This window comes from Malurus melanocephalus, unplaced genomic scaffold, assembly GCF_030028575.1.
Source record: "Malurus melanocephalus ecotype Western Australia unplaced genomic scaffold, MMel_1.1 scaffold_299, whole genome shotgun sequence".
Classification (NCBI taxonomy): domain Eukaryota; kingdom Metazoa; phylum Chordata; class Aves; order Passeriformes; family Maluridae; genus Malurus; species Malurus melanocephalus.
In genome coordinates this window covers 840689-868580 of record NW_026623531.1, presented here as the reverse complement: position 1 = coordinate 868580, position 27892 = coordinate 840689, and the positions used below count along the sequence as shown (strand labels likewise).

General features: G+C 45.6%; 2 protein-coding genes across 2 annotated transcripts in view; one reads left to right on the top strand and one right to left on the bottom strand.

Moving 5' to 3' along the window:
• Positions 1-903, top strand: part of HELLS (helicase, lymphoid specific) — a 21863-nt gene extending 20960 nt beyond the window's left edge. The window contains exon 22 of the mRNA XM_057377049.1: positions 361-903. Coding sequence (XP_057233032.1) covers positions 361-458 — 98 coding nt within the window. The 3' untranslated portion in view covers positions 459-903. The remainder of the gene's footprint in view (positions 1-360) is intronic.
• A 2177-nt stretch (positions 904-3080) lies between these two features.
• PDLIM1 (PDZ and LIM domain 1) overlaps positions 3081-27892 on the bottom strand; it is a 42518-nt gene continuing 17706 nt past the window's right edge. Inside the window, exons 3-7 of the mRNA XM_057377033.1 lie at positions 23876-23960; positions 14193-14383; positions 8225-8379; positions 5237-5354; positions 3081-3631 (exon numbers count right to left, since the gene is read on the bottom strand). Coding sequence (XP_057233016.1) covers positions 3445-3631; positions 5237-5354; positions 8225-8379; positions 14193-14383; positions 23876-23960 — 736 coding nt within the window. The 3' untranslated portion in view covers positions 3081-3444. The remainder of the gene's footprint in view (positions 3632-5236; positions 5355-8224; positions 8380-14192; positions 14384-23875; positions 23961-27892) is intronic.

Genomic DNA, 27892 nt, shown 5'->3' with positions numbered 1-27892 from the left:
TGCAGATCTTTGAATTTTTGAAAAGAATATTACGTCTCAGAGCTGCAACTTTGTGTTTCTTCTGGTAACTTCACKAAACAGGTTTTCTGGGTATTTTTCTCAGGAAAATTAGACTAGTTCAGGCACCTTTTAAAATTGTGTATCTTCTTTCACATTTAGCCAGAGATGATGGAYTTTTTTTCTAAAAGCATACAACTGAAAAATATTTTCAAACAGACTTCTAGTAGCMAGCTGATGGAGGAGCAAAATGGTTTTATCAACTTGTTCTCCAAATCTGCAAACTGGTTTTGTCAACTTGTTATTCAAATCTGGTTTCTACTACACCTGTTATTGTTRACCTTTGATTTGTTTTAATCTTAGATCAAATGAAGAACTCTGAAAAAATGAAAAAGGAAAAAATGGGTGTCTTCAAAGTCCTGGAAGAGTCATCAGAGTCCAATGCAGAATGTGTGTTTTAATAYGCAAATGTGGCCTCTATGTAATCTTACAGCTCTTACAGAGATGTCACTTATGCTTACTGATCCTTGATGCTGACTTTAAGGCCTTGTTCAAATCTCTTGTGTTCTTCCAGCGAGTTTTAACATGTTCTAGAGTATAATGCAGGTGATTGTTTATTGTAGCTTTAGTAGGCTTTCATAAAGAATTAAGACAATGAGCATGTTTTCACACTTGCAGCTAGTTCTTGTGCTCAGTGGTAAAAACTGGCAAATTTGTTTTAAAAAAAGCTTCCTGTGGAAGTCCTAAAACACCGTTTTTTGGTTGGCTTTTTTTTTTTTTTTTTATATGGTGTCAATTATCGTTTTATTTGGACGGGAGAGAACGTGTGTCTTCGTTAAACCATTTGTGTAGCTTCTGTTTTTAACTTCTGCAAATTATTTTGGTTAAATAAATATCTGGTTGGTTTCAAAAGTGTGGATTTTGGCTTCTTAAATAAGCAAAGCTMATCTTTTGTCCACTAATTCACACTTTCAGACTCATTTAGCACATTAGCCAGTGTCATACATTTAAAAAAACCAAACKAACCCCACCAAGAAATAAACCCCATACAACTGCAGAAAAACGCCCGCACACAAACCACACAATAAACAGCCAGGAACCAAAAAGCAATGAGSCTAAAATAACCTAAATCTTTCTGCTGCAGACATTACTTCTGTATTGATTGCACATCAGCCTGTGCAGCTGAGTTGCCCATTTAAAGCAGGCAGAGGGAGCTACAAAACTGCTGCAGAATGGAGCAGAAGTGTTAGGAGGAGCCGAGTGTGTTTAGCCTGGACAAGGGAGACCTTACCACTCTAAAAGGAAGTTGTAATGAGGTATTAGACTCTTCTCCCAAGTAACAAACAATAGGACAAGTGGAAATAGCCTCAAGTTGCACTAGGAAAGGATGGGATTGCATATTAGGAAATTTCTTCACCCAAAAAGTCAAGCACTGGACAGGCTGTCCAGGTAAGTGAGGGAGTTGTCATCCCTGGAGGTATTTAAAAGATGTGGATGTGACACTTGAGGACATTATTTACAGATTCAGCAGTGCCACGCTAAAGGTTAGACTAAGTCTCATGAGTATTTCCCAATGTAAATGATTGTATCATTTTAAGTTGCAAGCTATTGCTGACAGCTGACTCCTATAGGTTACATATGCAAGTAATATAATTGACCTCATTTATGGCCCTTCCCTTCCCAGAAAGTGGCATTCACCCACCCCCACACACATTCTGCACTTTCCCCTTACAGAACCCTTAACTACCTTCATTGTCCTCTAGACATGCCCCAGCCCCTCAGTGTCCTTGTGGCGAGGGACCCAAAACTTGACACAGCACTGGATGAATCAGGCAGCTTTTAAGCTTCTGACTCTGGTTTGTGTAAATGTCATTTAGGTATTTAAAAGCTGTAGTCATGGAATTGCAGCTGGTGCTGTCACAGTTGTAGTCGTGTTGGTTAAGGTGGCATAGATAACATGGGAAAAAAACCCCGCTACATAATCAGACTTCAGAAAACAGTTTTCATTCWCTTTATGATCATTATTACTGTCCATAGGGAGTAAGTAATCTGTTGGCCTGATATAAAGTATCTTAGCAAGAGATATTTATACTTACCTCTAAGGGAACAGATGAATCTGTTAATGAGTAGGCTGGTTTTGACCTTTACCTGATGAAAGCCCCATTTTGTTGGTAATTGTTGGACAAAAGTTTTTAAACTTTCTGCTCAGTTACTTATTAACCTAAGTAATACAAAGTGCAGCATGTGCTGTCTCCACATGTTACATTCACACAGTATGTGAGTCTCCATGCATCCTTTAGTGAAGATCTGCAAGATTTAAAAATTAACGACTGCTGGTTTTGACTGGGGTAGAATAAGTTTTCTTCACAGTGGCTGGTTATGGAGCTGTGTTTTGGATTTGTGCTGAGCAAAGTGACACTGATTAAAGCAAGCATAATACCTTACATTTCTTATTCCTGCAGTCAAGAGTAATGAGTGCACTTGCAGTACACCTGAGCTCTGAAGGGGCAGCCCAGCTCTGCCAATCACTGCCACCAGCAGGGTCATCTTAACTGTGCAAACAGATTTAAAAATAGTGATTCCTGTTCAGCTGTGAGAGAGATCTGCTGCATCCCACACCAGCTCTCTCCTCCAGTCTGTCATGGCCTGCAGCTCCTGCTGCGCCCTGAGGAGAGCGGAGGGCATGAACTCTACTGCTCAAGGAGGAAAGGGACGTGTGGCATTGGCATCAAGCGATCATGTCTCTCACAGAGCTCAGTTTGTGACTGGAGAACAAAGACGCACCTGGGTGATGCAGTAGCAGGAAATACTGTGCCCAGTGCCATCATCATGAAGCAGTGCTGGACACAGAGGAGACAGCTTTCGGCTGCTTTGCACTGGGGACAGGCCACCAGTCTTGGCTGTGCYCACCTGCCCCTTGCTGGGTGCCAGCAGGCAGCTGCTCACAAGCTCAGCTGACAGCGAGACCAGTCTGATTCAATTTTGTAAAACCCTCCCCCKATTCTCCAGAATAAACAGCCATGCACTGGGCAATTCCTCTGCTGCCCAGGGAACCCAAATCCAATACACGAGGGAAACAGCAGAAAGCAGACACTTCTGCCTTGTGGATTCACCCCATTTATTGAAGGCAAACAGATGGCAAATAACTGGAACTCAGAAAAGTTGTAATCTGACTTTGGCCTGTGATTTTCCTGTGTGATTAACAGCACAAAGGAGGAAAAAAATTGTGTATTAAAAAAACAACAGTGACAGAGAAGATGAAAAGAATGTTGAACAATTAGTGACATCTCCTGTGAACAGATGGAGGATTAATAATGACAAGGAAATTCAAAGCCATGCCTAACATTCTGTATTGCAAACAAGATTCTGCAGGGGGTAGGGATAATGCTTTCCAAGGAAAATCAGCAGAGGATAAACCATCCACACTGGCTTTGTGAGCAGCACGGTTTACTTTGGGAAGACAGTGACCACCTCGTAGCCCTCCGGGGGAATCACCCGTTCCCGTGCGTGCTTCTCRCAGTAGATTTGGTCTTCCACAAAGAAGTGTCCTTTCTGCTTGAGGTTGGTGCCACAGTCGCTGCACACGTAGCACTCGGGGTGACGCTGCTTGTCCCGGATCTTCACAAACATCCCTCTGGGGAAGGAACCAGCACCCCTCAGTGCCCAGCGCTGTCTGCCTCCTCCCCAGCCACCTCCCACCCAGCCCAGACCCACACCAGTCCTGAAGGTGAACAATTTTCTTCTGCTCCTGACAAACTCCAGGCCCTAACTCTCGTCAAGCAGATGTTAACGGTACTTCTAGAAGCCCACGTGTGCTGGGATGGCAACTCTCCCCTAGGAAGTGTTTCCCAGCATTGAACATTCCCTATCTGTGTTTCACAGGGACTGTCCAGTCACCTGTGGTGGGAAGAATTACTGTGATGGCTGGAGACAGCATGACAGCATTCAAATGACCAGGATCAAATGGGAGGCAGTAGCTTAACCATCTAGGGGAGCAAAATCCAGGCACAAACCAAGTGAATGGCAAAACAAATACAGAACTGTAGGGCTGAAGGCTGCACAGCCAGCCCTGCCCTTTTGCTAGGGACCRACCTGCCAGGTACATAGCATGAAGCACAGAGAGCAGATCCTGGTTTTTATCTCAGACACTGCTGGCTGGGAGCTGCAGTGAACAGATCCAGCCAAATGTGGGCCTCCTCTTACTGTAAGACTTCACAGCTTAAACCAACAGATGACTAGGAAAACTGTAAGAACTACATAGCAAATAACTACCATCAGCCCCAACACAACAATTTTCCAGTATTACTTCGTTCCAGCAGCCATCTATATTTTCTGTAATTAATTTGTTTTGARTGCTATTCATGGCCTTGTGCTTTCTCTCTAGACCTACCCAGCTGGTACAATAATTACAYGTTTTGTCTCTGATTCATATTTTACAGGGTATGGATTGCCTCTGTAACGACTCTGCTAGTCCAGATGCTCTAGGCATGCCAGGACCATGCAGTCACAGTGCAGTGCATCTCAGCAACAATCTCACAGCCTGTGGTGGGCAGCATCTGAGATATCAGAACTCTTTCATGACAATGCAGGTGGGCTACCAATACATGACTGCTGTGTAGTCACCTGTTAAGGGGGTTGCAGGGAAGAATCTGAGGTTGAAAAACTGAGCAACTCCAAGACATGGGTTGGGTCCCTCATGCTGTCACACTTAGGGTGCAGCACCTCTGCATCAAACCCAAACCCCAGCTATGCTGGAGCTGGATTTTAACCACATAAGGAAAAAAAAAATGTCTGCATAGACAAAGTAGAGGTGTGAGGTCCTACAGTAGAGTAGGGAGCAGAATGCAGCTCTGCAGTCCCCACCACCTCTGACCTCCACACCTTGTCTGAGGGCACCCAGATGGGAAATGTGTTAAATACACAGGCCCTGAATGGAAAGGTCATTTTCTTTCCAAATGCTGTATACAGATTTCAGGTAAGAAGCAAAGCACTGCAGCAACTGCTTCAAGATTTGTCTCTGGGACTTGCTCTGGTTTCTGGATTTGTAGATGGAAACCCAACTCCTGCCTCACTGTGGCGAACTGCAAAGTTGGTGTTATTAAAGCTGGTGAGAAYAAACACGCCTTGAGCCTCCTGGATGCACTGGATGTGGGTAAGTGAAGTGGCTTGGGTGCAGTACCTCAGCCCTGGGGACAGGCACGGGCTGCTCACCYGCAACCCGAGGGACAAGCTTACTTACACAATGCCAGATCCACACTTGTCACACATGGGCAGCTTCTGGGCATTCCCAATGGATGAGGCCACCTTTGTGGTGGGGGCTTTGACGCTCCTAAATCCAGATGGCTTGGTAGGGTCTCCTGGGGGTGGAAGGAGAGTGCTTCAGAGCATGTGAGATGCGTGGCTCGAGGCTCTTCCTCCCAAGCAGATGCTYTGCTGGGAGGATGATATTCTTTAACCCCAGCTCTGAGGCAGGGATTCATGCATGGGAAGTGGGCAGGGATTTAGGGTTGCGTGGGAAGGAGAGGAGGGACACAGCTGAACCTGGCCGGCCATGGAAATGTGAGGGCCTGAGACTGTGGGCAGTCAGATGAAAGTATCTTCTCATCTGAAAAGCCCATCAGACTTCAGCTGATGTGCCTCACATGCACAGATGCACAAAGCAAAGCAAAGCCCCAGCCTTGGCAGCACTGGAGTCTGCCTGAATGTCCTGATCACACACTCAGGGTCAAGCTATTCCCAGATTTGGGCTCAGAAAGGTAAGGTGGGTGTCCTGGCACCCAGGGAGGACTGTCAAAGTCCTTGTCCAGTCTGCTGTCTGCTTTASAGTGGAGTTGGTTCCCCCAAGACTCCTGGAAGATTTGGCTAACAAACTTCTCACAGARCCCTGGGACACTGGGGATAATTTGSCACTCCCCCGCTGTTGCATAGCATGCTCCATRTATCYCCCTATCGTAATCACTCTGGGGCAGGGAATTCCTGCAGGGCCTTTGCAGGAGACRTGTGCTGACCTGGATGCCTAAACCTGCAGTGGATCCTAGATGTGGGATACGAGKGAAGCCTTTTAAGTATCTGCAGGGAAAAAAGGAGCCTCTTAAATGACACCAATGATGGAATTAATCTTATTCATGTGACTTTTCCAAGGGATTCCACACCAGATAGTAAGGAAAGGAGGCTGCTGAGACTCCCCAAATATTTCACCAGAAACACCCTGGACTGTGGGGGACACTGATGAAACCCTTCTGACCAGTGTCAAACCCAGAGCACATTTACAATGGGCATTCTCAGTGCAAGGGGCAGAAAAACYCTCCAAAGACACACACCCAGGTGACCAGCAATGTCAGGGACTCACTGCAGCCCAGAGCAACATCACTAATAGAAGAGCTGAAGGAAAAAGAGGAAAACTGCCTACCTCAGCTGTGGGGCAGGTGATGCTGTGCTGGTTTGCCTTTGGGGCAGCCTTCAGCTCAGAGGTTTGCCCCCAGCTCTGTAGGGATGCTGGTCCAGAGGTCCCTAACCCTCCAAACACAGCAAGAAGCACCTGCCCTTCAAGAGTTGCTGCAAGTGACCCTGACTGGGAAAGAAGCAGCAGCTTCCTTCGTTTTCAGACTTCCCTATCACTTCTGTTCACTCCCTCTACCACAAACAGCACTTTGCTCTTATCAGCAACATTGACAGCCTGTTTGTAAATGTCTCTAAAGGAATCAGCTTAATTACAGACCCAAAGGAAACGATATGGGGAACACTTTCCACTTTAGAGTACAGGGTCAGGTCTTAAAAGATYATCCGTGGTGCTTGCAAACACCCCGCACAGCCCATGTCCGGCCCAGGCTCTCACCTGGTGTAACCCAGCCCAGCCCATCCAGGCAGAGGCCCCAAGGGCCCTGTYCTCACAGCTGCCATCCACAAGCCATTGCCTGCAGCCAGGCTGGGAGAAGCCAACGGCCAGGTGCCATTTATCACAGCAACGATCTGACTCCAGCAGTGGGTGTTTGATGCTGGCCAGCAGCACAGCAGGCTGGSCCATGGGGCATTATCAGCTCACTGTGCAATAATGCCAGAGCCTATCCCGGCCCGTGATGTGATCCATCAGGCAGGTAAACCTTGTGCCAGAGAATCCCAACAATGCTGCAAATCTTCAAAGAAAGAACAAACAGAGAGGCTTTTGCTTCTTATCTTCTCCACCACTACTAAGCACAGGGAGGACCTTGGCTTCATGAGAGGTCCTTGCTACTCCTTCCACGGCAGGAGCTGAACCCTGAGGGCAAGCTGCAAACACTCAATATTTARAAGATGCTTTCAGGTAGGTATTTTAACAGCATATTAAAGATTTCATTATCCTGGTTTCTTTCTTCCTATTGGTTCCTCATTTTCTTTATTTTGCTGATTCCCTACAAATCCCTGAGACCTACCAGCACTTGGCTGATCTGTTTCTCTTTTGTGGTGAATATCTCAGCACCAGGCTTTTTTTGGATTAAACTGAACCTACCACTGCCAAGCTAATAACACAAAAGACAGTCTCAACTGGCCTAAGGACAAAAAAAAGGGTCATTCTTGGAATTCTTTTCCCATTCGTTTGTTTTATTTTATTTAAGGGGAGAAGAGAGCATGGTTTAGCCCCCAAGTAAGTTAACTGGCTTTTTAATCTTAAACTCTGTAGCTCTAAATTGCACATATCTAGATGTCAGAACAAGAATGCCAGGAAGAACGAATTTTCAGAGGTTAAAGCTCTTAACTGCTTATTATAACCCAGTGTCCATATTTTTACGTTCAGCTGCAGAAGTGAACATTTTCTTGTGTAGGGGGATGGAGTTCAGAAGCACTAGAACTCACGGAAGAGCACTGTCTTGCGATACCATCCAAAGTCTTGAATCTAAGATGGTCTTTAATCAGTGATTATTATCTTAAAGGGGGCAAAACTTCAAAAACTATAGGCATTTTTGTGACTTTTAAAATCCCTTCTTGATAACTAAAAGTTGCAAGGGTTTATTTCTGGAGCACTTTCTCAATGATTAAGGAATGATGTGAGCCCATAGACACTGAAACTAATCAGAGAGAGAATATTAAGGAGTCAAATTAGTGTCAGCATCTGTAGGTTTCTGTAAAAACCACCTACACATGCTACTTGAACAAACAACAGCTAAAAGGAAAATAAAGTTTTAAATGTTACTTAGCCTGAAGAATGGCAGAGGGGAATAGCACACTCATCAGGTGTGCAATAAGTACTCACCTTTCTCTTCTGACTCCAAGATCTCTTGCAATACGAGGAATGAAGCAGATTGTCTGGGTGGCTCATTTGACTCTTGATTCTCCTGCAGCATCTTGTAAACCTCAGATTGTTTGTCTATGGCAATGTTGCCTGGGGTCTGGTTATGCTGATCTAAGCTGAGGAAGGAACAAAGAATACTCCYGTTAAAAAGATGAAAACTAAAGCAAATCTCTCCAGCAAAACTTTCCCAATGCATCATATGRCTGAAGAATGAGCGTGCAAAGCACACACATGACAGGAGCCATGAACACAGAGGTGCTGGATGCACTCTTGGTGGGACAGGCACGCTGGGCTGTCTGCACACACCGCTGTCGGCAGCTTCTCGATGCTTGCCCCTGGCCATTGGTAAATGTCATCCTCACAAAGTAGCAGCTGTAGAATCTAACTAGAAGATTCTCTGATTGGCAATAATTTAGTCTAGTTTTGAAGTGAGTGTGACTATTTCCATTTTACACGTGGAGGTTTCTAAGTCACAGCCCATTTACAGTATTTAACTACAGTTAATGAGCAGATCAAGGGCAGAGATTTCTGCCCGCTAAAGTTAAGCCTGCCCCAAGATGCTACAAGCACCCCTCATCTCATGATGAGGACTTAGAGCCCAAGGTGCTGCAGGGGCAGCTTTTCAGAGGGGAGGGTGGCAGAAAGGGTGGTCATTGTGCTACTGGAAGGGTCTCTGGGGATAAAAAAAGAGTCTGCAGGCAGTACCTAGGATGTCCTCCACATCCAATACATAGAGGATAGGCTTAAACTTAGAATATCCCTTGGGAAAAGCCTCCCAATAGACAGACACTGAAATATTAGAGGAGACTGTCATGGAGTCTCCATGACAGGTGATCAACTTCCAAACTAAAGGAATCATAAATAGCCTGGACAAATATACACTAGGAATTCTTTAAATCAATGGTTTMAATTGCCAAATGCTGCACTAAGGGATGGATTAAAGCACACAGGACATTCCTGCCTGCCCTTGTGTTCTGTAGCTGCAGTAAAACATGTATGATAAAATGAAGTATCCGACAAGTCTCCTCTGATGGCTCAATTCTGTAATGCCGACCTATAAATGTAAATGGTCTACTTGGTTTCACCATTCCTGCACTCTGTGATTGCAAGAAAAGCACATAAACATCCTGAAGTTCAGACTAAATTGCAGAGGGAAGTCTTTTTCTTGAGGAAACAGAATACTTTCCATGCCAATGGGTAATTGAGTCATCTGGGAGTTACTCTACATAATAAACTCTTCAAGCATCAGAGGTAAAATCATCACATGAGTTATAACATGCTATTTCCATAGAAAGAATTTCATAAAATGTTTCCATCTTTAGTAATTTTCAGTGGAGCAGGAAACATAGTAGACATGCAAGTAATTGAACCTTTGAAGACTGAATCTCAGTTACTGAAACCTCTTACCCAAAATAAAATAATTATGTGCCTTCTATTAGACAGAAAATGTCCCATGCTCCACATTACATTCGTCTCATGTAAACCCATACTCTCCCACCACTCTACCCACCCATTAAAACATTATGCAAGAAGCCTTTCATTGCAGTTTGCATCCTAAGAAGGTTTCAATAACATGCATCCAAAAAGCAAGGACTAAATCATCTTAAAAAGCACTACAGTCAAACAAAGCCATCACATTACAACCATGCATTGTGGTAGTGTGAAACATACAGACCAGCTCTCCCAGGTATGCACCCCATATGTACACTTGCATATGCAAGACTTCCAAAAGGCTGTAAAAATATCAAACTCAAATTTGTACCAGCAGAGTAAAATACCTCAAACTATCTGGGCAGAAGGCTATGCTGCTTAAATTAAAAAAAAAAAAAAATCACCAAAAAACACATGTATCTTTTGAAAGGGCAAGGCCACAGGCACAGAAATTGTACGTGCAAGATACTGAGTCTGTATGCTGGCTGATTTTTGGCAGCTCCTGTTTCACAGGTACCTGACCTGCAGCAATCACCAGCAATTGGTATTCTTCTCCATATACGAGTTGCCTCAAGCAGAAACTTTACAGAGAACACCCCAACAACCATTATCGGGTTTTAGACTAACACAACCATTACTGGATCTCTCAGCTACCAGAGGGCCTAGTGCTTGGAGAACTCCCTTTGCCATGAAACAATTGCTGATGTCTGGGGCTCATTTGTGAGCACTCTCAGCTCTCCAGGCCAGCAAAGAGAGCCAGCAGTGTGACCCCTTCTGGCATGCGTGGTACTGACTCCAAGACAGAACAGTGACTTTGAGCAAATAACTACACTGAGTAACAAGGCAGGAGTAAATCCTCAGCCTCCCACATCTCGTCTGCTGGCACATGGCARAGCTTGGCTGTGTGGGTCCATGGCTGAGGACACCAGCCTTTCTGCTTTGAAGCACAGTTAGCAGATGGAACTGTGAGCAGTCCAGGAGCCATGAGCTCTTGCTGTGTCCTTTTGTTCTGTCCYATAGTGGCCCTGGGATTACCACTGCCCTGGATCCTATGTCCCACAGCTGCAAGCTGCTTGGTCACATAGCAGAAGGTTCACAGTTCATCCTTGACTGGACCCCTCCTGTGAAAGAGATAGATGTGCTTTCTGCTTCACCCATCCTGACAATGAAGCCCTTCCTGTAAAACCCAAAGGCTGTCACTTAAAGGCACAAGCCAGGGGTTCCCAGGTGCCACAAAGCAGATATCAAAAAGCACCCAGGCCTCATGATGCTCAGGTTCACCACAGGTCCTGCAGACCTCCGAGCATGTTGAGCATCGTCCCTTCCTTCAGGCAGAGGGAGCCTGTGCTGCAGCAACCTCTGCAGAAAAGAGGGCAGGAGTGGGAACACAGACTGGCCTGCCAGGCTGCTCCAAACTCATGAGTCTTGTCAGCCAAAGATTGAGACCACGGGTACCTGCTTCAGCCTGAAATGAAACATGCTCATCAGCACACACCCACGGCCAGTGAAACAAAAGAACAAAGACTACCAGCACCTGCCAGTCACAAACAACAAAAGTCATTTCAAGTGCAGGAGAAACACCAGCTTCCAGGGTGAAGTGCTCTCGAACCCTCAGCAAACCCATCTGCTGCAAGTGGCTCCTCCAGAAAAGCCACCAGCTGCTGTCAGGTCCTGCTGTGTGGGCGTGCAGGRGGCAATGGACATACTGACAAGCTAAAACCATGTTTTGGTGCTTCCCATGGTGTTGGACATAAGGCAGAGAAAGCTCCTGTGAGAGTCATGCATTAACAATGGAAGGGTGAAATGTAAACGCYGTTTTCTTGTGACCGGACAATACCATGAGCCACAAACAGGAACGAGGGACTCGTAAACACCGAAATGCAGATGAGCAGACATGCTGAGCTGGCTGCAAGGCCATGGGCAGGTTACCTGGGGAAATCAGGGCTAACAGAAGAGATCTGCCCCTGCAGGGTGTCCATGATGTTGCTCTGAGAATAGAGCTGCAGGGGAGAATTGAACTGCACATGCAGCACTTTGAGTCCCGGCACATCCACTTCCACAGGGCTGTTGGGGCAGACCTGGGCCGCGTGCTTGAGCTGCTCGGGCCCCACTCGGACCKGGCTGGGGCTGGAGGAGGTGCTGTGCCTGCGCCGCGCCTCGGAGCTCTGCAGAGGGTCATACACCGAGGCGATGGGAGCCTGCATCGCGCCCCCCGGCGATGGGTGGCTGCCGGCCCACGCAGACACACGGGCAGGGTCAGGTGGGGGTGTTTGGGGTTTGTTTGGGGTTTACATTGCGGAATTGAGGTGAAAACGCAGAGGAGGAAGGAAGGAAAGAAAAAAAAATTAATGAAGGACAAAGCCAAATACTCCAAGCCATCAAGCAGCAGCAGAATACTGTCTGAGGGACACACCACTGAATACACAACTTTACATTAAAGGCTTCTGGCTAATACTGTGGCTTTGGTCTTGCACTCCAGGTGTGTCCACACAAAAACTAAAAAGCACTCTACTGATAAGCAAATGCATGGCTTGTAAAAGCAATGAAGAAGTGCCAGCAGGGGTTTCACTCCACACTAACTCCCAGTGCACACACTTGTAGTCTCACTGTCCAGACAAGGAATGCCACCTCCACACCTACTCAGAGCTAGCCTGGGCATCCTGCTGAGAGGAAWTCTCACCTCCCATCCCAAACCAGATGTGCTCAGCAGTGGGGCTTCTCCCTTTCCACCTGCTTTGTGATGTCAAATCCAGGGGAGATACTTGCTTTTRTTTCTGTATATACTACAGCCCTGCATTAACACCACACACTCTCTAAGGGTGAAGCATGGACTAGGTCTCCAGTCACATCACTATGGGCAGTGGCAGGATCAAGCTCCTGGGTTCAGATGGGCTGTGTATCTGCAGGGTGGGGATGCAGATAAATGTCAGGTAAACCCAGAGTAAGGTCAGAATCGTACCAAAGAAGTCGGCAAAACAGATGGGCAGGAATTTAATGGCAACTGGAAGGGTGTGTGAAGGGAAAACCTACACATCCTGTGCTTGTGCACTGGTGACACTACAGTGGGTTTGTAATGGCAGGCTGAGGTCCCTGGCTTCCCCTGAAAACCAGCAATAATTCATTTTCTTTTGATGACTSTAAACAAAAGCATATTAGCATCAAAGGCCTCATCCACAGTTTCCCCAGCATTCCATTGCAACTTGCTGTGTCTTGGCAAGGAGAAGATGAAAGAGATGAAAAGATGGAGCTGGCCTGGCAACAGACCTTCCTGCTAGAAGGAACACAGGGAGCCACACACCAGCAAGAACCCACCTCTTTGCTGATCCCTGCAACAGAAAGGGATCATCTACAATTTTCCAGCCAAATCTACCTGGCTTCCAGGGAACGCTCTCACATGGAGAGGACTCCAGACTGGACCAGACATGGTATCTCACTGACAGATGGTCCCATCAGGTTAGTGCAAAGTCAGATTTTCCTTGTCCTTGCTCTACTTTTGCCCAGCCCCTGAATGAGGCTGCTGAGCCTACCAGAAGCAAATGAGGAACAATCTGTCACCTCGTCTGGCAGCTGCAGCACTGTAACTACCTAAGGGAGATCATGCTGCAGACAGGGCTGCCAGTGCAAGGAGCTGGTTTCACTCGTGCACGTTTTCAGGCCYGTGTTAAACCACAATCTCAGGTCTTTGCACCCTGCAACACCAGAGGCCTAAGTTACTTTTGTCTCCCCATTCACAAATCAGAAATTTAGTSAAGTATTACCAGAAGCACTCATCTTCCAGCTTTTACTGTAAAAATAGCCAAAGCCTTCCAGGCAGTTTGGTATCRCTAGGCAGAGACTAGGGCAGTTAAGCAACCTGACCATCACAGACAGAAAGCTTTCAGATAGGTTTTTCATTGGAGGTTTATTACCTCCAATGAAAACACAAAAATTAAYAAGCCCTTTTAAGGTTGGGACCCTTTCCAATCTCATACATAAAACCCCTCACACAGGAATGAATGTTTCAGCTACATTTTGAAACTCCTATGAAAAGCAAAATTTGATAATAAAACACAGAAATACCCAAACTGAGGCAGAGCCTGTCTGAGAATCCCAGGCCAGTTGGGAACAGGCATAGCTGTGCTCCCTGCACTAGCTGGTACCTTTCCTACCCAGCATTGCAGTGAAGCCAGCACACAACTTTAGGATGTGTTTGTAACAAGCTATCAGGCACCTGTTCAGACCAGCGGGCTGGTATGTCATGCTGAACGCACGCGGAAACTGCGTCGGTCTCTGCTAAACAAAGAAACACAACAGCATTAATTTCACGTCTGCACCTCAGGAAACGTTCCCCGCTCCTCCGAGCTCTGTCCCTGGGAACAACATCCATGCTTGTGCCTCTTCTACTTCCCTTGTCCTGAAAGAGAGCTTTTCTGGGTTTAACAAACAGGTAACCTCACAGTGAAGTCGTGTCTCCTGAAGCCTTTCCCTGGAGGCCCAGGGAGGGAGGGGAGGTACTTACGGCTTGGTAGGCTCCAGGGTTCCAGGTGATGTTTTTGTCTCCACTGCACTGTTGAAGGTCTGGATGTTCTCTGAGGAGTAGAGGCCTGCTGGGCTGTTGTACTGAGCAGTGATCACCCTGGGGGCAGAAGCTGTGGCAGCAGTGAAGGGCACTGCACTCCGATTGTGTGCACTTCCTATGTGCCTTATTTCCTGCATGCAAAGGAGCAGAGGCAACAATCAGAGGTGCTCAGACATGCAGGTGGATGTGACAGGGCAGCCCCACAGCCACTGCAGTGGTGGCCTTCACATGTGGTCTCAGCTGAGGAGCAGTGACCATGACCACCACAGCAGATGCATCCTTCTCTTGTGCAGGCCCATCCCAGATGGCTTCAGGATGACCTTAGGGATATTTCAGAACTGACATACTGGGAATGTAAGAGCTCAGAAACACTGCCAGAGCTATGAGCTCAAGGTGCCGCACACTTGGGAGTTCCTGCAAGCCTCCAGTAAGCCACAGGACCTACCTTCTCATGCAAGAACACAGATTTTAAGCATTCCTTGCAATTCCTGACAACAGGGTTCATTTCTAGGGAAAAGTGAAGATGAGGGGCAGAAAGAGGAGCRCTTCTCAATGACATCTGAAAGTTTGGCTTCCCTTAGGTAAGAAAACCCAGAAAGAAAGGATYTGTCATTACTACAAGTGCTCTGAAGCATCTCTGCTCCTTCAGCTAGGAGTGGGGTTCACAGCTGTCTTGATGAACAACTTTGGAATTTCTGGAAAAGAAATTCCCACAATAAAGGTGTGAAGATGACCATTGTTAATACAAAAGACTGTCCACAGGCAGTGACAACTTCTTCAATGTCAGAAGTACAAGATATCACCCAGATGTTCTGGGTTTGCTGCAAACTGGAGGCTTCCAGCAGTATTACCGTACACCTAGAAACACAGGCWACAATCTAATAAGAAAAGGGGCAAATCCAAGTTAAATAAGACTGGAGACAAGACTCTTCTTAATCACAGGCAGTGCTAACAAAAATKAGGACATTTCTAAGCCCCATCACCAGTTCAGCAGGCTGGGAATTAGCAGCCTAGTGGCAGAGATCAACAACATCCAGGGCTGATTTATCCCCACAGAGATGCTTAACCAAAGCAAGGAGAAAATATAATGGGGCCTCACAAGAGCAGGCATAAGAAAGGACTAACAGCCAAAGGGGTGGATGAGATATTGACRGCTACGAGAGGGCTCCAAAACATGATTTTTGAAATGTTTCAGCCAGACATAGAGATTGAGCATGGCTTCAATACAGGGCTAAGAGCCAATGGCACAAGATGAAACGGGGCATTTCTTGGCATGCTGGGCCCATGGGTCCCAGCTCTAATTAACACATCTGGTTCCCACTCCCACTCTATACAGACACCGACTTCTACAGCAATGATGCAAGCTTTCACTGCCCCATGAACATCTCACAGCATTTGTTTGATAAAGATATAGTTACAGGATAAGSACTCATTAGAAAAAAGTATGACTTAAATCCCCCTACAGATTTTTCTTTAAATATTTTTTTTTGTCTCCAGACTTCCTTAGGCAGCTGGCTAGCCTTCCCAGACTGACAGATGGGAGTCATCTCACTTCATGGCATTTGAATGCTATTTATGGCATCAAGCGGAGCATAGGATCCCTGGGAGAAGAGCRGCATGGATCCAAACGCCATCATGAGTTACAAGTCATTTGAAATCAGTGGGGTAGCTCAAGATGTTCAGGTGTGGAGTGACGAGGCTGCTCTCCCACGGCTCTCTGGCCAATGTGTGTGGATGTTAGCCATAAAGCTTTCCCACACACCAAAGGAAAAAAAGACTCTGGAGTAATTAGCTAATCTCCCTTTGTTGCAATCTCATTCAAACCACATAACAGGACTTGCAAAAATAGCCTTTCCCATGTCAAAACTATGGATTTTAGAAAAAAAAAATTCCTTTAGCCTGTATATCAAACCATRGGGAAAAGTGATCTTATATCAGCACTAAAAACACATGCTAGCCCACCCTCAGCCATGAGTGGGAGAGGGTTACAGATGTGCACATAAATAGTCAGTCTGACGAGAGATTGAGGCAGAAGGTGTAGGCTAAAGGGGYTATACTCCTAGGTCAAATATGCTCAAAGTTGAAATCACATCACAATGTGCACTGAGGAAACATATAAGCATTAAATCAAGAATTAGAGAAAGGGAAGTAACTTACAGTTTGGTTGGGGTTTTTTAAACTCTGGTTTCCTAAGAATGTAGTGTCTCAGTTACATACCTAACATGTACAGGGGCTTGTTGAATTTTTCAGCCAAGCCCAGATCAGTTTAACAATGATGAAGGCCTCAAGAATCCTTATCTTCCTGCAAGTRTTGAGAAAATAGGGTGGCTACATGTAGAAGAGAGACTGACATCACGTTAGTGCCTTGACTCCAAGGACTGCAACACACACTCAGACACACAGGAGCTTTTATCCTACTTTTGGCCATCAGGTAGGTTTTCTGCTGTGTAGTAACACCAAGACCACAAATCAAGCTTTCAGAAGTGTTGGGACATCTGCAGGAGCTCTCAGGTGTATAGAAGTCACTGACTATAAGGGAGTTTAGAACAGTTAAATAGAGAAATTGATGCAGAAGCTGGTGCCTGAAGACTAGAAAAATCCCATCTGGAGAACAGTGCAGAAGGTAAATAACCCAAGAGTCTACAGACAAGTATTACAAGAGCAGTAACATTATAAACAGCATTTGGATAATCCAAATTCTCCAGCATTTCCTGTTAAGCCATGCTGCTCTTTCTGCTCAAGCTGTGAAAGGAATTTGCAAAGAACAAGTGCCTTCATGATCCCAAGATCAAAAGACAATGTGTTCTAACTGTCAAATATATTTATCTAGGGATTTTCCAGAACTGCCAATCTAGGGTCTGTGCTGTGCAGCAGTTTTGTTAAAGCCCCAGCTCCTGGAATAATTTTTATGTGACAGTCCCTCACTTGATAACAGAAAGAAAATCAAGTGACACTCCCAAAAACCTGTCCACCAGCAGGCAAGTGGAAAACATTAATACAAAAACCCAGCTATACTGTGTAAATGTGTGGGGACAGCACCTAGTTTATGCATTTGAGATGCCTGGGGTTTGCAGTATTTCTAAGGCTGTGGCAATCCCAGGACCAACACAAGGAATAGGGGGCAAGCAGCATTAAACAGCATTCCTGGCTGGAGCACAGACTGYAAGAGCAGGAAGCAATGGTCCATTTGCAAAGGAAGAACTGGCAGTCAGATAAAAGGACATGATCTTATCCAGTCAGGACATGACCTGCTCTTTCTTTGAGGRTATGACAGAGGAGCATGACTAATGTTAGATCTCTTCAGAGACAACTTCTATGGGCACCTGCAAGCAGAACTGGAAGMACTCGCTTCACTCTCCCTGCCAAGCTGTGGCACTGCCTCAGTCCCCTTACAGCAGCCCTGTCAGCAGCAAGCAGGGATACCAGCAATGGTTATTTTGGTCTGAAGCTGGGGTATGGAAGCTTCCAAGACACCAGGTAGGATATGCAAGAGCAGTGTTTTACCACTATAAACTAATACCATGGTAGTTAAATGGCTTTGTCTGCAAAGACATCAGCCTTSCTCCCCTCCTTCCTTTGAAGGGGTTATGTTTTTAGAGGGGCTGGCAGAGTGACTACCAAGCTACAGCAGATGAGCAACTGCACAGACTTCTCTGCCAGCTGCTTCTGAACTCTCGCTTCACTTTGAAAATGAAGCCATTTCTTCAACGCTCCCTTCCCACCAGAAACTATCCTGTCTACAAGCTCCAAGAAGCTATGGAGCACAACCCCATGCCTCCAAGCACCACTACAAAAGTCCCCATCTCACAGAAGAAGCTWTTTTTCAATCCCAAGGACAACAATGTTCGTAGGACCCCAGCTACTGGTCAGTATGCACATCTTCTGCCAGGTGAGTTTTCTGGGTGCCGGCTGTGAGTGGCTGCAGCCCTCTCCAGAGGCAGATGGGACCTAGCTGTGTGCTGCAGGCACTCCACCATGGCCATTCAAGCTGGGTGCTAAGGAGTTCCACCACCATCACCGCAGCCCTCCCAGCAGAGAGCTGCCAGCAAAGGTGCCAGACTGTGTCGGGGCAGGAAGCAGATCAGCATTTCCTATTGCACCAGCTGCAGACTGCGTCATGGGGAATTATCTGGGAAAACAATGGCCCCTTCCTCCCTCTCATATGAGGCCATCMTCAGCAATGCTGACACTCAGGCTGTGAAATCCCCACAGCTACATCTGCTGTCACTTCTGGGTCTGGGGCCAGCCACTGGTTTATGCTACAGACAACTGCTTCCTTCTCCCCAGTGCCACCACCTCTGGACCTGTTCCTCCCAGGAATGAGGGCATGGGTCTCCAGAGAAATTCCCAGCTGTCAGTGAAGCAGTCAGACAGACATCCAACCCAGGATGAGCCACCTCTGTTGGTGGAGCTGGGGCTCATCCTGTGCACCAGTGGCATAAAGCCATCTGGACACCTCCATGGCCTCGTGCCCTCGAGCAGTTTGGGAGCATACTGGGGTGAGGGTGGGCCTTTAGCTCCCTTCCACCCTAAGTGATGTGGCCAAGGCCATCCTGGCTGCACTGACTTCACCACCACCCAAAACAGGAAAAATCTGGAGGCTTTTTGTACTCACTAAATAAACTACACCACAATGTGAGGGGTCAGACAGCCTCTCCCATAAGTGGGGCTTTCCTCTCCCCACAGTATGGCCTGAAGGCATCCAGCTGCTCTGCACTCTCAGAGGTGCTGGCTAATGCCCCACTGCCACCACACCAACAACACCCTCACTACCCTGCCTGCCCCCTGACCCTTCCCAGGCTACCTCTCTGCAGTCTCTGGAGGAAAGAGAGGCCAAATATGGAGCAGGAGGCTGCTTGAAGCCAAAAACTAGTTTCAGGTGTGCAGTAGTGATTGAGAGACTGGTCAGTATAGTTATTTACTAAAGATTCAGCTCTTGGAGTCAGGGGATTCATTCTGACCTCATGCCACAAAATTTAAAAAAAAAACAATAAACAAAAAAACCCCTCATATATATGTATATCTACATATCTATCTGTACATCTATCTATCTATATATATATATAAATCAGCACCCTGGAGCAGCCAAGTGAGCCAGCAGAACTCACTGCCTCACAAGGCCTCAGAAATGTGGGATGTTTTTGCATGCCAAGTCAGAGCCCAGAAGCTTGGGGCGGGCAATGCTGGATTGCACACCTCGAGAGCCAYGCCAAAAGGAAACAAGATTAAACATTTCTCAGTATAAATGTTTACTCAGCTCTAAGAARACGGGACCTTGACCAAACCTCAGGGAGGGAGAGCACTCTGGTCCTGCAGGCARCAAAGGAGAGCAGAGACCAGCAGGCAAACCCCCACTCCATCCTTACCCCTRTGAAGCCACCCAGGGAGCAAAGGCTGTATGCGTGACCAGCTGGCGTGTCTGGGGGAGGCTGCTCGTGCCAAACACGCAGGAGAGGACATCTTCATGGCAAACTCTACCCCATGCTATGTTTCATCAGCTGCAATCACAAGTATTAAGAAGTGCCTTTACTTTCACCTCTCCCTCTGTTATTGTTTGGGGTTTTTCAGCTATGGAAAGATCTTTTGCAATGCTTTGAAATCTGATTWAAAATCAGGAAGGGTTTGGGGTTTTGTTATTGTAGGGGGGTAAAAAAACAAGATTGGCTTCCCACATCCTCTCCCTCCATGTCCCTGACACATTCCACACCCATGCAGTAACGCCTTTTAACCAAAACCAGCAGGTCGCGATATGCCAGCACAGTTCCCTGTGTCAAACAGTGTTGTTACTTTATATACCCATTGCTTCACACGCATTGCCCACACATGCATGGCCTTATCAAAGGCCAAGGCAGCCACACACCCAGTTTCTATAGCTCCCGCCTGCTTTGTATCCAAGGAAATAAAATAACACAAGACGGAAACAATGACATCACTCTGCAAGGATAAGGATGAGCACACGACAGACACTTTTAAGACGTCCTGGTAAGACAGAAGTGGCTGTTTGGTTCTCTCATCCTAAAAATACCTGACTYAGAGGTCCTCCAGCTGCTAACCTCTGTCTGAAAGTTATTTCTATTAAAAAAAAAAATCCTTATGTTTGAAAGCCCTTACTTTTTGTGATTAAGAAGAGTTGAACTATCYATCTCAAACCAAGAGTTTTCACTGATATTCTCGAGGTCTGATGTTAATACTTGTGACTTATTGCAAATGGGATATATAGCCTTCAGAGAGCTGGACAAGCTTTTGGAGACAGTCCAGGCGTCCACTGCCCTTGAAGCTGGACTCTCAGCTCTTTCCCTACATTAGATCACTTGGTAAAAACAGAGACCTGGACCCCACTGACATCTGTCTCTTACAAAAAACCCCCACAACAATACTAAAAATAYCCAAACAAAGGAACAAAAAGAAAAGAGACAGCCCAGGTCTGACAAGACCTACAAGAGATACAGAATTTTACTCTTTATTTTACCAAGAGGCAATACAGCTCTGCACATTGGTACAGATCTTACTGCCTGGCCCAAGACCACCTAAGAGCATGGCTGACTCAAAGTTAGGATGGTCTCTGGYCAGTATCATAAGCATTAAAATCACCTTAGTCACCAAGTAACTTGTTCTCTCTTGCTGTGACCGCTTTTCTCAAGAGACACGAAGCAGAAGGGAGCGGCAGACATGTTATTTTAGTCTTTCCCACTGTTGTGAGGAAAAGTTCCTGATGGGAAAATGCCACTGAGCAATCACCCTTAGGATCTGGGTTAGAAGTGCAAGTGAAATAACTGAGTAAATACACTAAGAACACTGTCATTTCCTTCCTCCAATGTTGCCATGGGCACACCAAAACAAAGCTAGGTCAGCTGCTGAGCCATYACGACCGACAAGCTGCTACACCTTTTGATGAAATGCAATTTTGTCATCACTCTTGCCTCGGTTTAAATTAATTTAGAAAGATAAGGCTAATGGCAATGAAATAACAGTAAGACTGGAGCTCTTTCATGGGCAAAGGTCAGCTTAGACAATGAAGCCAGTCTTTTGATTCAGGACTTYGGGGAATGCATGGGAGGCTGTAGAATGCCTTTTTATTTTCCAAAGGCAAATAAAAGTATCTTGAACTTACATTCCAAGTAAGGGGAAACACTTCCACAGGCATGATGCAGCACGTCACCCAATATCAGCCTCCAAAAGCATTACAGCAGTTAACAAACAGTCAGTTTCAAAGGGATCTTAAAAAACATAGCTAGTCATAGACAAGTTCTTTAGCACTAGTTCTTGAGACAAATTGAAAATTAAGTTATTTTGCAAGATTTTTTGCTAAGATCTAGTAGCTGCATCAAAAAAATGGGAAGACAAAAAGGTGGACAAACATGAAAAATTTCTAAGACACTGAAGGTAGGAGAGACAACATCTCACAAACTAATTCTATGAAAGGTGGWAACATATCTGAATAATTTCTACCATAAGAGTTTTTAAGACTTCTTTTTTTTTTGAGCCTGAAGTAAGGCTATTCAATATGATTTTTCATCTGCACTCAAAGGGCTGTGCGCAAAGCCAATGAGAACACTGTCAAGAGGACCCTGGATCAGGACTTAAATGAACCACTTGGACTCAGCACGTCCTGTTTTCTTTTGTAAGTGAATTAATACGTTTTCTGCACTAGACTGTTGCCAAGAAAAGCAAATACACTGTTTTCACTGGCCAGCAAATTAAAAAAACCTGAACAGCTCAGCACTGCCTTCGAAGATTCAGCTCTACTCACAGCTTCAACCAGTCCTGCTGGAAATATGAGATCAGCATCTCTGTGGTAAAATTCATAGCAGTTTGCCATGTTGGTGTACATACACACAGCATCTTCTGCACTCTGCTACTGCTGATTTGCAGCAGGCCTGGCCAAAATCCCTGATGATGCTGCAAAGACATGGCCCCAGAGCAACTTGGCTGACACTTGCCACAGCTCCAGCAGGAGTCAGACCATGGTCACTGCTCAGAGATGAGCTTTGTTACAATCTCTCCACACACAGTTTGACATCAAATTCTCCTGCTCAAGTCAGTTACAGGTGGCTTCCAATAAATTCAGTTGTACTATACTTACAAACTAGCAGTATCTATCCATTGGCCAGAGCTAAAACCAAGACTAAGACTGAGGTTAGGGTTAGGAGGGGATGTGCTCCATCACCAGCATTACTGCTAAATCCTGACTATCTATCCAAGCTGAACTGGAGGGAATTGTGTGCTGAGGCAGTAAGTGACAGAGGGGCTGCAGCAGCAGGTTTCTTGCTCCTGTTAACTAAAATCAGTGAGCTACTTTAAACTCCTGCTTGAGGCATGTGCTGTGCCCTRTGTTTAATTTTGTGGTATTAGCTAAATTCTTCCTGATGGCTGCATTGGGAAATTGGTCTCTAGGACTGAGTCTCCTGCTGAATTAAACGACAGCTCTTTGCATCCTTGCAGCAAAGCCTCGGTGCAAGACTCTGCCCCACTCCTTTGGCAAGAGATAGCCCCCAAGTCACAAGGTTAAAGCAAAGCCTTTCCAAAACCTGGGCAGCAGAAGACACAGACTAGACCTCAGATCAACAGAGTCACAGACAGGTGTCACCACATGGCCCCAGCTGAAGCTAAGAACAAATGGCTAGTCTCACACTGTGCCTTGGCTGAGTTATACCTGGAGAATGCCACACTCGGGCCAAGCAACACAGAGCAGCCTGATGTGAAAGAGAACATGGACAGATCCCAGGCCAAGCTCTGGGCAAGGTGTTGCTGCACATGTGCTGCTTTAGTCTCAGGTTCTTTCCWACTGAAACAGCCATATTAGTGCCTAATTAATTGCAGAATCAAACTAGTTTTACAATCTACTTATTTTGCTAGAAAGACTCACATGAGATTTGTGCTAGGGCCACAATCCATGTCACTGCCCCAGTGAAAATCCAGAGGAATGCCACTGATTTTAGGGAAGTTATTATAGATTTTTGTAGTGTAATCTCAAAACCTAGCCCAGGCAATGCCCTTGCACTGATTGCTGTTATTACTACATTTAATTGACACAGGTAGTAGGCCAATGAAGCAAGRCTATCAACAGGTTACAAAACCAAATTCTTAGACAGAGGGTGCATGATCTGCCACACAGATAAAAAACTAAGATGCTGGTATATTTCCCTTCCACTTTCTCCACAGCTAGACTGCTAAAAGCCTGCTGAATAAGAGAAAAAAAATCCAAACCAACAGAAAGCACTGAAAGAGTGAATAATATTCCTCACCCCTCATGACCTTTCTMTCTATGAGAACCAACTGGCTTAGCACAGCAGCAATGATTTACTGAGCCACCTCTACAGTGTCTTCTGTGCCCTGTGGAGGGTGTGAGCATGCAGATGGCAGGAGGTGCCTCTGRCCCAAGCAGGATACTTTGGCATGGTACCTGACTAGCTCTCCACAGCAGCAGGCTTCTCACCATGAGGGAGGGAGTCTGTCTCTCAAGGCTTCCAAGGGCCACATGATCTCTAGATGGTATGGGGCATGGTGCTATCCCCACCACGACCAACAGTGTAGCACATGCTCAGCTCCTCAGAGCATCGGGCCAAGAACTTCTCTCACAGGAGCAAGAGGGAACAAGAACAGACAGTTACTCCAGTACTTACCTGTGGCTCAGAGGCCAGATTCATCTTGTAAGGATTTGTCTTTCCCTCCTCATTTACAAGTGGTGACCAGACTTTTGCCTCCGATCTGCAACACAAAAATTTTGAATATTTAATCTGTTGTCATTAGTGAGCCTTATTGTTGCTGTTAAGACTCAAAGTTCATCAATTTCTCAAACATTTCTGCAGTCGCTCATRTACAGCACAATCTACATCACGAGGAATCTAGACAGCCTCCTTTTATGGACACAGCATGGATGGCTTAGATATACTGCATGAAATCCTTGGAGTAAGACAAGATCTCAGCAGTGACTGTCCTGGCTTATCCTTTGTGACTCCACAGACAACACTTCAGGCATGGGCTCCCACCCAGGCTGTTAAGCTGGGGGTTACCCAAGAGCAGAAGCTGGAGATAACCCTAAGATGCAGATCCCTTAATTAAACAATTCAGACTGCTGTATGTTTCAGCTTTTACGGGTCAGGGAAACTAATGATTCTTCTCTGTATTGACTATACAGAGAACATTCTGTTCCTGAAGTTGGACTGCCTTACAGATAAGCCAGAAATATTTTTTCTTTTGGGTCTCCAGAATTTTGTTGTTATTTATAATGGTATCCATGTTGAACAAACAGAAGCTTATGGGAAATATGAAAAAAAAAAAAAAAAGAAGATCACAGTCTGGAATGGCACTAAGAACTGAGATGACATCATACATCAGAGAAAGTCTACATAAACTTTACTGGTCTGTGGTCTGACCCAATTACTCACAGCACTCTGCAACACAAGTCAAGGTCTACAACTAAAACCAACTGCTTTTACCATCATCATTGTGGAATGTTGCTGTCCCAAAGAATGACAAACAAGTGSTGAGGAAGAAGCAGAGTGCTTGGATTTGCTTGAAATACTTTGTGGGAAACATATGGTACCTCCATTTCTCACTACAGACAGTAGCTAGCATCTCAGATGGACTGAAYAGTGCCATTTTCCCCAAACTTTTTAATAACAGGGCATGAGTGACTTCGTTATGGCTGAATTAAAACYGCTTTCAATGCTAAGCATTGCATGATGCAGCAACCAGATGGCCAATAAACTCTTAGGATGAGGTCTGAAAACCTTGTCCTGTCCTGTTGACAGGAGCCCTTTCTGGAATCTGCAACTGCAGACAGATGTACTTCCTAGGTATTTGTGGGTCAAGGACTGGCTATAATTTAAGTACTTAGTTAACAAAACAAGAATGATTCCACTGAGAATTAACTGGATAACTGGAGATTTTCCAGTTAAAGAAGAAAGAAACTAGAAACAGAAAAGGCTTATAAAACTGAGAAGAATGGAGAAACAGGGTATAGAGCTGCCCACAATATATTCAATCTGGTCTGCACCATTACCCTAAAAGTCCTCCAAAGTCCTCCAATATTTTTAAACAGCCCATACTTGCTGAGGTGCACATATATGTCCCACACATTTGCTGCACAAATAGTACTTTAGTACTTGCACCCAGAGAAAAGCTCTTGTGGGAGGAGATGGGAGGCACCATTCTCAGGCAGGGAAGAGGAAGAGTTTTATTGACCTGCTATTTTTTTTATTGCACTGTGGACTTTACCCAGATTAAACCTGAATGAAGTCTGCTGTGCTGTACCTACTTTAAGAGGAAAGTACAAGCACATGGGTCACACCAGGTATCCTTTACGGGCATTCAGGTACAGCAAACCTTTGACTCCTGGTTATTGCAYCCTGCAGGTCCAGCTGCAGTGCTGATACCTGACAACCTATGCCACTCAAATCCTGCTGTCTGGCAAGCTGGGGCACACAGAGGCAAGTATGACTGTGAAAGCTGCACAGAATCAGATCCACACCAATCTGACCATCAACTTGTCACAACAGCTGCTGTTACTGAATGCACAACATGCCTCAGGTGAATACAAAACAACCACTCCCTTCTTGCTTTTGGCAGCCTGTACTTTAAGGTACGTCTAAGTTTCATCTCCTCCAGAAAAACAGGGGACACAGCAAAATATAAGGAAATCAGACACCCTGACATCCAGGCTATAAGCAAAGGAACATAGGCTGGAGATGAAAGAGCAGCTCAGAGAGCATTAAACACTTCAGCTGATTTCTAGCATGAGGCATCCCTGTGCCTGTTCTCACAGCAGTGATCCAAGATCTTTTGAGGAAGCATTTTCTTTTACAGCAGTTTAATATTATAAACTTTAACAAGTACCAGAACATTTTACTCAGACTGAAAAATTAAAGCTTAGAGCAGGCCAGAGTATGAATACAGAACAGAAACTTCCCCTCAGGCACTTGCTTTTATCCCACTGCCCCTCACTCAATGTGTTTGAGGTGCTGGTGGCCCAGCACATTGGTCTCCAGTGTAGGAGAGGCAGCTACGGCCAACTACTGCAGCCCACAGGGAATTTTGACCAGATTTCTCTCCTTTATTTATAAGCAAGGCAAATAGCTCAATCTTGTCTCCTTGCTTGCTGCCATTCTGCCCTGTCACTGGATATAAATGGAAGCAACAAGGCCAGTCCAAGCTTTACTTTCAATTCAGTCTAAAAGTTATCCAAACAGAAATGTTAAATAGGCCATGCATCTGTCCCTCTAAGGCAGGGAGGAYAAAGCTTCCCTTTGTCTTCACAACAGCTGCGGCAGAGCCCCTCACCCACTCTGAGCAGCCCATTTATGGTCCCAGTGAAGTGGACAAAAGGACACAGCTTTGCTCTCCCTGACTTTACCCAGCAGACCTTTCCAGGCATGTGCCCCATCCCACTGCACCACCTGTGGAGCCCATGGTCTGTGGGTCTTAAGTAGGACCACTATGGTCCCARCTCTCAGCAAGGGTTTCCTGGCTCTGCACCTGGTGTTAATGCCTGTAATTCTACTGAAGTGTGGCAGGAGGAAGAAAAATAGCACCTRAAAATTCACCTCATGTCCCACTACKGGCCCAGGGCTTACTTTGGGCAGCACTGACAAATGTGGGCACCAGGCATAGAGAGCAGGGCAGATTTGTTTGTATTTTATCTATAAGATCACCATGTTTGTATCTTATCTATATGTTTTCATATTTTAGTTATATGAAGGAGAGAATGGGTGTCAGAGCAGATAGCTAAACCAAGCCTTGGTAACTGAAGTACCTTCAGTTCACACCAGGCTGCTACTGGTAATGGCTTTCTGGAGGACTTTTTTCCCCCAAATTTGAGGGAGAAGGCCCCCAACCAAAAAAACACCATGTTCCCCTCAGCAAGACTGTACTCCTTCCAGGGAGCACAGCCATGCTAGCAGGGCTGCCAGACCTCCCCCGTCACTGGCAGAGGGGCTGGAAGTCCAACAGCCTGCTGGGGAATCCCAGCCTGTCTGGTAAAAGCCAGAGGTTTTGGCATCCTTATCAGATCTCAGAGACTCATGATAAATTGATGAATAATTATTTTATAATATTGTTTCTAATGCATATTCTTTCAAATGAGACTCCATCAGAGAGCAACTTCCTGCTAACAGTGCAGGAAGACAAAAACATGACACAAAGAAGCCTGAGAATGAGGGTCAAGCAAATTAATTGCAGGCACATGCATATACAAACTTYGTCACGTTTGCAGTTCCCATTTCCATGCTGTTTCCTTACTACAGGATAGAAAGCAACCAAGACAGGGCCAGGCACTGAGCCATGCATCTTCTATTTCATCCAGGCAGAAACCAAGACCTAAGATTACACAGAAACTTCTCTGAAGSTAGTCTGGATGCAGAGGTACTGGTAGGAAAAGAAGGAAGGAAATGGCATGCAAATCAAGGCAGGAATCTGGAGAGTATTTCTGAAACAACACTTTTCAAGCAGCTTGGCTTGAATATGATGTAATATAAACATTACTAGAGCCTAGGTTTTGCTATCAGTGCTTTGCATGCAAAGTTGGGCCATAGCTTCAAGGGAAAATTCACAGAGCTGGAAAACGAGGGTTTAATTCTTTGTGCCAGGAACTGTGTAATTTTCATAAAGAAGTAAGGCACATCTACATTCTCATTTGAAAC